Consider the following 13,099-nt stretch of genomic DNA (forward strand, 5'->3'; position numbering starts at 1 on the left):
CCCCTTTTAACAAAATAAAAAAAAAAAAAAAAAAAAAAAAAAAAAGAACAGAACAGAACAGAAGTGGGCAAAGCGGCGGGACGCAGTCAATATGCTCCCTCGCTAGGCCCCCCGATGGTCGCTCAGAAGGTGAGGGGAGAGTCCTGCTGCGTGCTGCCAGACCGATTGAGGTAGCCTTGCCGAGGAGCGCCGCCGTGAGAGAAGCCACTACCAAAGTTGGTGCCCGTAAGGGGAGAAGTCTCGTCATACGATAAGTCTAAAAAGGAGCTATTCGCATTATTCCCACTGTTGATATTACTGCTACTTCCGTTATTCGAATAGTTTGTCGCACGAGTACACACTTCGGAACTCCCCATCTTATTTTCTGGATCCAAATTAAAATCATTCAAAAAAATATGATTCTCTGTAGGTGTGTAGCGATTCTTCCTACTAACATGCATCCCCCCACTGTCCGTCACAAAATCAACCTGTTCTCCATCTTCATAATTAACAATAGCCTCCTTGTTGGAATATAATAAAATTAAAGCAATCTGTAACAGACTTAAGATAAATCCACAGAGGTTGGGTACAATGACAAAGCCATCCTTGATGGTAAACCCATAGGTCACCCACAAAAATGAGCACACCAAACTACCTGTAGCTATTTCCAACGGGATAAGGGAGGAGTTCTTCTTTTTAATCACTATCTGTACGTAAGACAAAGGGGCACCAAAGTTAACTATACTCGAAATGAATGCCATAAATCCAACGAATAACTCATACTGCTCATAAGTCAACACGTATAGAAAGGCGTAAAGCAAAAGGCATATAAAGCCACAGATCTTGTAATAGGAAAATAGCTTCTGTTTTAGCCACATGTTCTTGCAATATTTGTGATACATCAGAGAGTAAAATGCTCCCAATACCAGACCTACTAAGTTGGGACAAACAATAGCAGAGTTATTCAACAGCATCCCATAAACCAACCACAGGAATGATGAAAATAAAAGTACCACGTAGGGTAAGCCATCTACCTCTCCTGTCGTTTTCTTCTTTATCATTTTAATAATAGAAGGGAATAACACTAACTGCATAAAAAGGGATGATGCGATGGATAATATTTTCAAAAAATTCATGTCTGCATTTTTTTCTTCTTCGTTTTGTTTCTTCAGTTCGTCGTAGAACTCCTCCTTGGTGCTTTTGCTTGCGGCATCTTCCTTTGGCGCGCCGTTTGACGCGTCGTTTGACGCACCGTTTGACGCACCGTTTGACGCATCGTTTGTCACACCGTTTGATATGCCTTTCGCCTCACCGCTGCTTCCACCACTGCTTCCCCCGCTGCGAAGCGCTCCAGCCTTCTCCGCCGCGCCGTCCTTTCCTTTGGCGCTCCCCTCGTTTGGCGGCTCCTCCTTGGGGGTCATTTCCTTAACCACGGAGTGTTCCTCCTCGGTCGCGCTGTTCACACTGTTCGCATTGTCCTTGTTGGTCGCGCTGCTCACACTGTTCGCACTGTTCGCATTATCCTTGTTCGCTCCGCCATCCTTGCTCGCCTGCTGCCTCTCGTTGCTCTGCAAAAAGGTCGTCTGTGCCTGTGCTCCTTCTGCGCCACTTGCCGGAGAGGTGGCTGTCTCCCCCTTCGCGGCTTGCTCCTTGGAAGCGCCGCCCTTTAAATTTGCACTGCCTTCTTGGCCTTTATCTTTGCCTTCTCCCCCGGGGGTGGTAGCTCCGTTCCCCGGGGTGGTAGCTGCGATCCCCGAGTTGGCCGCTATGCCCGCCTTCTCCTCGTTGGGGGGGGTGGCCCCGCTGGGAGCTCCTCTCATAGCTCCCTCATCGCACTGCACTCGATCATAACACCAGAAAAAAAGCACAAAGGCTACAAAAAGTGCGAGCCTTTTCGAAATACCCATTTCATTTTTTTTTTATGTTAACTACTTCGAGCCACGCTTGGCCGCGGGAATTTCTTGGAGTTGAACATGCAGAGGTGAGGGGGGTGGGGGAAGGCACGGGAGGTCTGGAAAGCCGTTCGTAAATCTTCGCGCCTCGGCAGGGCTGGCAAATTGGAGGCTGCGCTACGACTGGCCAACTCGGCAAAATCTGGCAACTTGACAACTTCGCCTCTGCAGCTTTGCAACTTCGCCACTCTGCAACTTCGTAACTCTGCAACTTCGTAACTCTGCAACCTCGTAACTCTGCAACTTCGTAACTCTGCAACCTCGTAACTCTACAACTTCGTAACTGGGGACAACAGCGTACGACTCGAACGACGCGAACGACGCCAAAACGCGCTCGGCCAGTTGGGCATATCCAAAATTGACACGCCCCCTCTCGCAAAGGCTTAAAAAAAAAAAAGTACACGTTTGAAGATGGTATGAATTTATAAAAAAACGTGGCAATTTTTTTTTTTTTTCCTTCCTTTTCTTTTTTCTGCTCGGAAGAATACAAAAAAAAGGCGAGTTGATCTCGCTGGGGAAGGGATGCGGGGGCTTCACCAGTGGGAGTGTTTTCCCTTCACGGTCGGTACAATCTGAGTAGTAAGTCAGATGGGTCCATTTGCCTGGCCAGGGGCGCGGGGGGCGGACTTACGCGCAAACGTGTATATATATAATATGTACGTAATATACAATATATGCACTCATATGTACGTATAATTTTCGCCCCTCGGATGCGATCCCGCGGGGGGAAAAAATCACGCAACAATTTGAGTGGGCTGTAAGTACTAATGGCGCATCGATGAAGAAACACTTGGCCGAAAAAACTTAAAAAGAAGCTGCCCTCTCAAGTTGGTCACTTTGCTTGCGTCGCGCAATTGTCAATTTTGTTGTGAAAAGTTGCGATTTCTCCGTAATATTTTTTTTTTTTTTTTTTGCCCTTTTTTATCGTTTCTTGCCTGTGATTATTACTGTCTTTTTTTTTTTTTTTACTTCAGCCTTCCGGAGGAAGGAGGAGGGGGGGAGCAGCAAAACCGAGCAACGCTGAGAAGGAAGAAAATGAGCCCTTGTTTTTTTTTTTTTTTTTTTTTTTCTGTTCCCGTGGTAAATGCTCCCCCCCCCAACAAAGTGCATATACAAATACATGTGTAAACGTACATGTACATATAGGTAACTATTTGCACGTTTATCCTTTTTATGGCGCAGAATTGCATAGGGGTAAAAACAGTATGGTCGTCCGTGAGCCATCCAGGTAGGTTAAATATGGCAAGCAAATTTTTTTCCCCTCGCGTTGTGGGCCATTCCTAATTCACCGGCGAATCGAATTGACCTTATGCGTCCCCTTCTCGCAATGAAAAAGAAAAAAAAAAAAAACGAAAAAGTCACACAAAGGAAGTGGGCACACACATATGTATATATTTATATACATACCAACTGTGCAAGCGCAACGTGCGCACCGCCTATACAGGTGTGTGTTAATTCCATGCGAGCACACCTGACGCGACGTAACCCACAAGAGGTTGAATTGAACACCCATGTGTAGAATTAAATTCAACGCTTTTGAAAAAAACAAAACAAAATAAAATAAAACCGCGCTGGGTTCCACCCGTCCCGCACCCCACATTTGGTCAATCGAACAAATGGCATGAAATGTAACCATCGGTTAGGTCGCACATGCCAAGTTCCCACGGCCAACATAGTTATTCTTGCAAAGTGCCTTTGGCGAAAAATCGAAAAATCCAATGTGTGCGTGTATGTTTATATACATATGATTAACCGTTTGGGGGGTAAGGACGGACCCTTTTTCTCAACCCCTGCCCTCAGATACCAGTTCGCTCTTCGCCCATTTATCTGATAATCCGTGCGCAAAATGATATTAGTGAAAGCGCGCCCCATTGCTACATGTGGACCATACTCGCACGTGAACATATACAAAAAAAAATACTCATACCTGCGTAAATTACCAACAAATGGGGAAATCCCTTCTTAAGCGTAATGCCACGTTCCTTTTATGCCTTCCCCAATGAGGGGGGGGGTGCTCCATTCGAACAAGAATCTCCAATTGTAAACACCACTTTTCCCTTTACACCGTTGTTGAACCGCCATTTTCACAACAGAATCATTTAAAAGTTGCATTTTCGCAATTCTGTCTAATGGCCAATGTACATTCAATCACCTACTGATAATCATTTTTTCACTTTTGGGAATGCAGCAAGGGTGTTCACACATAGGTAGCTTTTTTTTTACAATTTTTTTTTTCTGACTAGCTAACCACTTTTTTATGAACAGTTCATAAAAAAATTGAAAAGTTACCTCTTTTTCGAAGGTGATGGAAAAAAAAAAATTATAAAAAAAGCTAGCTGCAGGTAGCGAAGTTGCCATCCAGTTTAACATATGGCATTTTTGTAAGCTAGAATGCTCTTTTTCATTTTCCGCTCTTCCAACGCGCAATTCACAAAAGGGGGAAATCCCCATACGCAGAGGCCACAGAAGCAGCAGAGGCCGCATAAGCCGCATAAGCCGCAGTCGCACTTGCCTCCACGCACCATCACGGATTGAACAAAGCGTACATTCGCATCATCTATGATCAGGCACAATTTCGATCGAATTAATCGCAAATGGGGCCTTAATATACACATTTGTACAGTCCCGTCGTGAGGTGACCCTGTCATCCACGAGAGTCTTCCTCCCATCGACTTTTTCTTTCTCCTGAATTTTGCACATGTTAAAAGGGTACTTCACCTCTCCATTTTCTCTCGACTGAATGTCTTTCCCCATCTGACGTAGCACCACGTGCTTACGTGCCTTTCCTGGCTTTATTTTATCATTCTGTGTTGTCATGCGGCAAATTTTTTTAGGATCACTTTTTTGGTTCGTCGTGGAAAACGTGTTGGGGCTATTTTCCCCCTTATTAACAACACAAGGGTTCCACTGTGCGTTACCCTCCTCTCGATCGAACATACGCTGCGCGTGATTGTTCAGCTTAACAACGTCTTTGTTTATCCCATCTGTGTAGTCATCAATAGGGGCTCTCCCCCCTCTGGGGGCATCTCCACTGTTTACGCACACTTCACGCTTATCACATGCCTGTGCGGAAGTATAATTACTTGTTCCCCTTTTGCCGTCGCCCCTATGGTTACACCTCACCCCACTGTGAGGAATGCCCCTCGGGAATCCTCCATTAAGAGCTTTTTCACGAATAAGCGTTTTCTTCCCTTTCAGCTTTGTTCTCCCAACATCGTTATCCCCCCCCAACGGTTTAACTGATATGCCCTGCATGGGGGTGCCTCCCTGGGTGTATCTACTCCCCATGTGTGATTTTCGCGTGTTCACCTTGCCAGTGATTCCTTCGCTTGGGGGGAAATTTACCTCCTCCTGTTTGTCACCAGGAGAAGCACCGTCCTGGCCTTCCTCCCCGTTGTTGCAAGTCCTTCCCGTTTCCTCACCCTCGTGCACAAAAACGACACCCAAGTACTTCCTTAAATATTTTTTTACAGAGTCTTCTGGACTCCACCTCCTGAGGGTTGGTCTCCTTGTAACTTTGTTCTGATCAACTGTGTCTCCGTTACACCGGTTGGAAATTGGCCCATCCTTCTTCTCCGCTTCCTTCTTCTTCTTCTCCTCCTCGTTCATCTGAATGTACCCGTTATTTCCCCTTAGATTAGTATTTTTTTCTTCCCCTTCTTGACCCTCACCGGGGGGGACTCCCAAATGTGTTTTATACCTCTCCCCCATATCGAGTGCCACATTTCGATTAGCGCCTAGAAAGAATCCATCACTCTCCAGGCTTTTCCTTTTTTGCAAAATATTTCTCAATAGTTTATATTTTGTGTAGTCCTTCATTTTCCTTCCGCTGAATTCTTCTTGCCTTTCCTTCTCCTGGTCGTTTTCTGCGCTCAAGTTGGGAGACCCCTTCAGCGTTGCTTCACGTCTTGGCTTGAGCTTGTCGACGCCCTGCTTGCGGTTAGCGCGGCGGTTCTTTCTAAGCGGCGTGTTGCTGGACTGGCCATTGCTAAGCGGCGCTTTACAGGTGTCTTCTTTCCTGTGTGGCCCCCCCTTGACCGCTTCCCCCAATTTGCGTTGCGCCCCTTGATGGATCGTCAACTCATTTGGACCTCTACGATCCGTCTTCCCACTTTTCCAAAAAAGGCTAACATCCATGTGGGCATTTCTGAAGGGACAAACTGTAGGTCTTTCCTTGGAGTGATTTTTTCCTCCGCTTGTTAATTCTCCCCAGGAGGTAACGCAGCTTAAGTGGTTGCTCACCCCTCTTTGTGCATTTGCCTGGTCCCGCTTCGGGATTTTCCTAACACGGCATGAATACACTGCAAAGGTGTAAGGATTCAAAAGGCAAACAACTTTATCCTTTAGCAAACCAAAGCGTTCCTCACGTGGAAGCAGAAAAGGACAAAAGCGTATACTTTCAAGCAACACGTTCCTGTACAGGTCAACCATTTTGACTCTCCTACTTTTGGCGCAGCTAAAGGAGCACAAGTGATAGCTGTAGCGGTTGCTACCACTCGTGTTATGAATACCCTCCCTCACTGCGACGTAGAACAAGTTGTCGTAATTTGGGACCAAATTTACATGAACAATGGTGCACTCAAAATGGAGGCACCTGAGGTACCTCAAATCGACCTTTTCATTTCCCCCTACGTGGATTCTAAACAGATATATGCACCGTTCAGTTGCGCACAACAGGATATTCCTTGCGTTGTTCAGGACTAGCCAACTGATTTGTTCCTCCCGAGGTGTCACTTCATTCATCCCTCCACCGTTCCTTCGTTTGGCCACTCTCCAATTAGGTACCACTTTGCCAATTGAGCATATGACTTCGTTTAGGTTCTCTTTCTTGGGACCCTTTTTCTCTTCCTCTTCTCTTCCTACCAGTGAGTTTTTACCCCGCATGTTCGGGATGTTGGGGATGTTGGAAATGTTGGGAATGTTCTGAGTGCTGCGAACGTTCTGGGTGCTGCGAACGCCCCTAACGCTGCTAACTCCACTAACGCTGCTAACGCCCCTCCCCCCTGCTGCGGCAAACTCCCTCAGGCGAACCTTGTTAATCACTTTGGCCCCTCCGTCCGAAAGGGCGAAGAAGCACAAACCACCCCTCGCCGTCCCGCATATTAACACCCCACTTGAGAGGAACACAAAGGATGAAATGGGTCCCTCCGTTAAAGTCAACACCTTCACAGGGGAGTTATACTGAATTAAACTCATTTTGTACAGACCCCTTTCTACATTGTAAAATAAATTATCAGTGTCTAACGTGAAGCACTTTATCTTCTGCCTGTTTTGATAAATTGAGCACATCTCATTGGAAATAAAATTGTGAAGAATCATCTCATCATTTGTGGTTCCCAACACGAGGGTGTAAATATCCAGCAGGCAAGAAGCACATATGGTCCTTTTACTCTCCTTGCTATTCAGGGTTGGACTCTTCTTAACGGAGGAAGAACATAACCCTACAGATGATTCCTTTCCCTTCTTCTCAGTACAGCTACGTGTTGAGTTGTTTCCTCCCATTTGGACGCCACTCCTGCTACTAGGGAGACTTCCTCTAAATGAATTTAGGGATCCCCTCTCCAGAAGCGTACAATCGGATGTCCCTCTCGTGGTCGACAATCTGCTGCTACCAAAAGAGGGAGAGTCTACACCCCCTGAGCAAAATATGTCAACCGATTTAGATGCCTCATAATTGGGCATCCCCAAAAAATGTAACACCCCCGAGGAGCTCAGTACCACTAGCCAATTTTGATGAGTAAAAATTGAGACAATCCCGTCGGAGGTAATCTTCCTTAAATGCTCTACCCTGTGGGGTCTTCTAAAATCTACGATTATGATTATGCCTCGTTTGGACCCCACCACGAGGATTTTTTTTCTTCGTGGGGGGGCCTTCTTCACGCTTCTCCGTTTTAGGGGGTTCACTTCTGAGTTACTGTTTCGTTCACCATGTTGGACTCCCTCCTGTAGCTTCAAAACAACATCTATGTCGTCGTCCTCGTTTACACACAAACAGGTGACAACCGCGACGGCACTAATTTCATCCCCGAAAAAATTGTCAAACTGATTAGTCACGCATTTTCTCATGTCAAGCTGCTCCTCGTTCGTTAATGGACCAACATTGGGTGAATTTCCCTCCTCCCAGATTGTCCGTTCCCCAACTGAGCCGTCTGCCAATACTGGGAACCCCCTATGCGATTCATCTCTTTTTATTTCCCCTTCCCCTGAGAGGTCACACAAACGTAAGCCATTCACAAATAGGTCCATCGAAAGGAAAGAAAAAAAATGGAGACCCTGCTCTGCTCTGGAAAAACTGCCATCATTTAAAAAGGAGGCACTGCTAACACGTTCACTCCTCAGCCTTTCGTAAAGGACGCCATTTTTCATCACGTAAGCCAACATGTACTCCCCGTTGTATATGCACACGTTATTGTCAGTCGGTACGGACACTCTAAATTCCGTTAGCACCCTGTTGGACCTTTTTCTCTCCTTCACAAATGGGATTACAAACGCTATGTCATAATGTGGATGTTCCCCTTTTCTGCGCTCTTCCACCTGCACGAAGTTTGCGGCACCCGTCATGGTTATCTTCCTAAAGTAGGACTTCTCAGGAGTAGCCCCTTTTGCCCTTCGGTTGGCAATTATGTGTGCGTCATTTCTTGCGCGCTTTTGCCTGAACAGCCGGAAAGCACTGCTCCCCCCCGTGGACGCCCTTCTGATGAGATGTCTCTCAAGCTTTGTGATGGCATCCCCACGGCTGCCACGGTTGACACAGTTGCCATCATCATCATCATCGTCGTCGTCATTTTCTTCTTCTTTTTCTTCTTCTTCCTCCGCATTCTGCCTTCTTCTCCGTTGCGCCGCTTCGTAACGCCCCTCTGCCGCCTTCACCACGCACACGCTGCTCCTCCTGAGACGTACCCCCCTGTCGCGGCAGCTCTCCACGGACAGAACCAAACAGACTAGCTTACCAGCCCACTTGCACAGAAGGAAAATTTCCCCATCGTTTAAAAACTCTAGATCGAGAAAGTGTTTCTTCTTTATCTTTATTTTGGCTAAAATTTTAAAGTTGTGCTTGTCCCATAGGTATATTCTCACATGGCTGTTGCTCTCCTCTGCGCTCAGGACAGTTCTGCCTCTTTCTCTGCACCTGACCAGGGTCACCTGAAAATTGGGCAAGACGAACGGTGCGGGCAATTCGATTACGGGTTACACTCCAGGTGTGGCATTTCCACATAAACAAATTAGCAAAACGTACACGCGATGAAAACGAAAAAAATTGAGCCAAATTATGCTAAACCCATTTTTTGCTCTTTTTTTTTTTTTTCGCTACCTCATTCAGGTGTTGCGCAAAGATGGACTGCACTCGGTCCAGCAGATCGTACACCACAACCAAATTGTCAACAGGGTAGATAACCTTTCTATTGGCGAACTTGAGAATGTTATTTCTGCCCCCACAGTACCCGTGCACGTATTCCGGGGTGAATTCGATTCCCTTCGCTGCATCATTTCCTAAGGGGGCTACTCCAAATTCCATTGAATGCTTCGCGAATTGAGCGCTTCCTCTTTCTGCACAGGAATTTTCGGCCACATTCGTTTTGCATGCTCCACTTTGTTTCTCCCAACGAAGGGCGCCTTTTCACTCTTCAGCGCAGTTGGTTAATTTGCTTGGCGTTGCAACGTTGGTAGGCTTGCGGTGGGGATGTTCAAAAAAATTAAACACACATAAATAGGTATACACCCGTGTGTGTATTTATATGCGTGTATTCCGCTTGGTTTATTTCCTCTGCCTTACTCTTTCTTACCGTGTGATTTTTCTCCCTCACCAGTATGGGGCCACGCTAATGTGCGCCTTTTCCAAAGTGTATGCACAGGGGTTAAACAGCATGTGTGTGAAGAGCTGTTCTGTTACATTTTTTCGTTTGGCGTCCCCGAGTGTTTACGTGTGTGCAAGCTTTTTTTTTTTTTCGTTCTCTCTCTGGTCAGATATTTCGCTACCTACACTGCAAAAATGGCACAATTTGCCTGAACAGTCAGGTAACTTTTTTTTTTTTTTTTTTTTTTGAAGCCAATGGCTCAGAAGGGGAAAACGCCAAGCAGGGCACGTTTAAACTTTGAAAGAAGAGGAGCGCGTGAGTCTCAAATGTGCGCGGCTAAACTGCTGTACGACTATATTCGGATAGGCGCACACCTCGGGGGAAGAGACGCCCCTGCGCGAGACGTAACTGCGTCGCCGCTGTACGAGTTCCCCACGCGGTGTAGCTATGGGACGGGACGCTTCTCAATCATGTGGCACGACTTGGGGCCACTCTGATCGATCGTTTGGTATCCCAATGGGGTGTTTAACGGGGCAATGGTAGGAAAAATGCCAAATGGGGAAATGGTCACGTTTGGGGCACCTTCGTGGGGTTAACGGAAAAAAGGGGCAAAGAAAAGGGGCACCAAAAAGGGGAAACAAAAAAGAGAAGACGAAATGGGGGAAACAAAAAGGAGAAGACGAAACGGGGGAACCAAAAAGGGCAGACGAAACGGGGGAACCAAAAAGGGCAGACGAAACGGGGGAACCAAAAAGGGCAGACGAAACGGGGGACACAACTAGCAGTCCTTCCGGGCGACTGCGGCGCGCGGCTGCCCCCCCCGCGTCAGTCCTTGACCAGCTGCAGCGCGTCCGCCAGGAAGGACTGCGAGTTGTGGAGCTGCGTGGCGCCGAGCAGAAAGGAAATATTGTACCGCTTGCTCAAGTACTGCAGGTCGCGGTACTCCTCGTAGGTGGCCCCCCCGATGAAGAACACGATCATGGAGTTGACTCGCTTATTCACATTCGGCTCGATGTTGAGCAAGTTGGTCGTCGTGTACGTGTGACTGTCCAACTTACATTTCATCAAATCTTCAATGAGGTAATAAATGTACGATTTGTGTAGCGTAAAAACATTGGAAGTCCCTTTTATCGTTCTCGTTATCGTCGTTTTTGCAAAGTCTAAAAAAGTCTGCTCTTTGAATAGCTGATTATTCCTCGCTTCTTCATTTGCATACATTAGTAAGGCATCTATCAGTAGCACTTGATCTTTGTCTATATTCCTTTTGGTCAATTCCGTTTTTATCATCTCCACTTCTTCTTCATCCTCATACTTAAGAGAATACAACAAAGACAACCGTAACACATCATAATTAGTGTACGTATCATTTCTGATCGTCTCGATGACTTGCTTGAAGTGTTCACTTTTTTTGTAATAAATGGCTATGGACTGTTCTAACTCGGAGATGTAAAATAGTTGTCTCTTCTCTACAATTTCGGAAAACTTGTGAAGGATATTCACATGCTTAGTAACATTCCCAGATAGCTTTTTATAATTTGGATAGATCTCTATAAACTTTTGGATATCATCTATGGATTCTAAGTTACTTTTTTTAGATGTCTCCTCTTGGTATACATCTACATAAGTTTTGACTGCTTTTCCGAGATCTCCAAAATTATCAAACAAATGCTCATTGTAAAAATCGTCATACATACATGACATCACTATTTGAGATTCTTCTGAGTTGTTTCCCAAATTTATTTTGTTGTTCTCTATACCGATGAGTTCATGTAGCATTGCTTGGTAGGTCCACTGGGTTAGCAGCGGAGTGATGGGATCTTCTCTTCTATCCAGAATTATCATATAACAGCAGTTCCCCTCAGTTCCCATATTCACAGGCTGATTCCCGATGATACTATTAAATTGGTAGTTACTATGTTCTCCCTGCTGACTAGCCATTTTTATCTGTCTCTCTACCTCTCCATTGTACCTTTCGTATGAATCCAATACGGCAGAAAAAACAGACTCATTTCTTAGCATCTTAATTTTTAACAAATCAATTATGTGCTTACAAATGGGAGAGTTCCTATTGTAGATGATATCAGGTACTTGCTTAACGGAGCAGAGAAGGGAGAAAACTCCATCCACTATTCTTTGGACGACTTGATTTTCAAACAGAGCAAAGCTGGAGTAGTTGCTCACATCATCATCGACAACAGTGCTGGCGTTGTAATCACTACTATTTTGAAAAAGTTGTGCATTGGAGAAACCATCCTTGTTTCCTTCCCCAATTTGTCCAAATTCATCTATTGTAAGCTTATCATATTTATTTCTAGCTTCCCCTAGGTTGTACTTACCATCAGACCAAAGCATACCTTGTGTATTTTTCACAAAAGGGCCTTTCTTTTTCCTCCTGTTCCTACCTCTATCTCCCATGGAAAGGCAATGCTTATCATCATTTTTGTACAAAAAAGACGTGTAGTCAATATTTAGGGAAAACAAATTATCATGAAGGACATACGCATCTATGTAGTACTCCATGATATTTTTTACGACTTCGAATTCATCCGCCTTGGCTAGCTTCTCCGTGTACCTATCACTCAGGACATTGGTGAAGAAGAGATAATACTCTAGGAATATTGGCCTCCTCAACTCCTTCATTAACTTTAGGATATTTGTATGTGTTGGCCTTAACAGGAAAATAGCCTTCAGATGCTTCAGGTTTTTTATTTTGTAATTCTTGAAGTCAAACTTGTCACTTTTTCCACCGCTACTCGTTGCATCTTCGAAAATGTTATTGTCGTTAAAATTCAACGTGAGGAAGATCTCCTTTTCTAGGATGTAGGAGTGTGAGAAGATGAGCGAAATGATCGTCTTCGTCTCGTCGTCCAGGATCAGCACTTTGTAACCCTTCACTCGGTGTATGATCAGATTCAGATACTCCTCGTAGATCTGCACTAGGCTCTTAAACACGTACGGGTTGATCTCCATTTTGGGGGCGGGGTGGGGGCAACGCCAAACATGCAAGGTCACGCGTCACGAGTGGTGCGTTGTATGCAGCACGCAGCTTAAGTCAGGCAGCTTACGTCACGCAGCTTACGTCACGCAGCTTAAGTCACGCAGCTTTCACCGTGCAGCTTTCGTCCAGCTTGGTCCCTCCGGACGAGCTTCATCGAGTGACCCACATCGGGCTGCACCTTCCGGAGGGCCTTCCTCAACTGGGGTGAATAGCCACACGGGCATACTCCTCATGCCCGCTATTACTATTAGCACGATCACGCTTCGTGTGGTCTGCTCGTCCCTTTCGCACTGGCCTTTTTTGCATTGTACTGTTTTGCGTTTTTTTTCTGATCAGGCCAGTCGGCTCGTGCTACGGTATGTCCCTCTAAAACT

The 13,099-nt window shown here is 45.8% G+C and overlaps 3 protein-coding genes across 3 annotated transcripts; all 3 read right to left on the reverse strand.

Moving 5' to 3' along the window:
- Positions 1-341: 341 nt before the first annotated feature.
- On the reverse strand, positions 342-1,886 carry PCYB_041370 (MtN3/saliva family; the record flags this gene model as incomplete). The annotated part of the gene is made up of 1 exon (XM_004225288.1): positions 342-1,886. A coding segment is annotated over one exon (1,545 nt), but the record flags the coding sequence as incomplete, so codon positions are not given.
- Positions 1,887-4,484: 2,598 nt separating this feature from the next.
- On the reverse strand, positions 4,485-9,447 carry PCYB_041380 (hypothetical protein; the record flags this gene model as incomplete). Its single annotated transcript, XM_004225289.1, has 2 exons — positions 4,485-9,074; positions 9,244-9,447. 2 exons carry the CDS (start codon positions 9,445-9,447, stop codon positions 4,485-4,487), a joined length of 4,794 nt encoding a protein of 1,597 aa, XP_004225337.1.
- Positions 9,448-10,552: 1,105 nt separating this feature from the next.
- On the reverse strand, positions 10,553-12,697 carry PCYB_041390 (vacuolar protein sorting-associated protein 45; the record flags this gene model as incomplete). Its single annotated transcript, XM_004225290.1, has 2 exons — positions 10,553-11,818; positions 11,855-12,697. 2 exons carry the CDS (start codon positions 12,695-12,697, stop codon positions 10,553-10,555), a joined length of 2,109 nt encoding a protein of 702 aa, XP_004225338.1.
- Positions 12,698-13,099: the final 402 nt, after the last annotated feature.

Source organism: Plasmodium cynomolgi, chromosome 4 (genome assembly GCF_000321355.1).
Source record: "Plasmodium cynomolgi strain B DNA, chromosome 4, whole genome shotgun sequence".
Lineage (NCBI taxonomy): Eukaryota > Apicomplexa > Aconoidasida > Haemosporida > Plasmodiidae > Plasmodium > Plasmodium cynomolgi.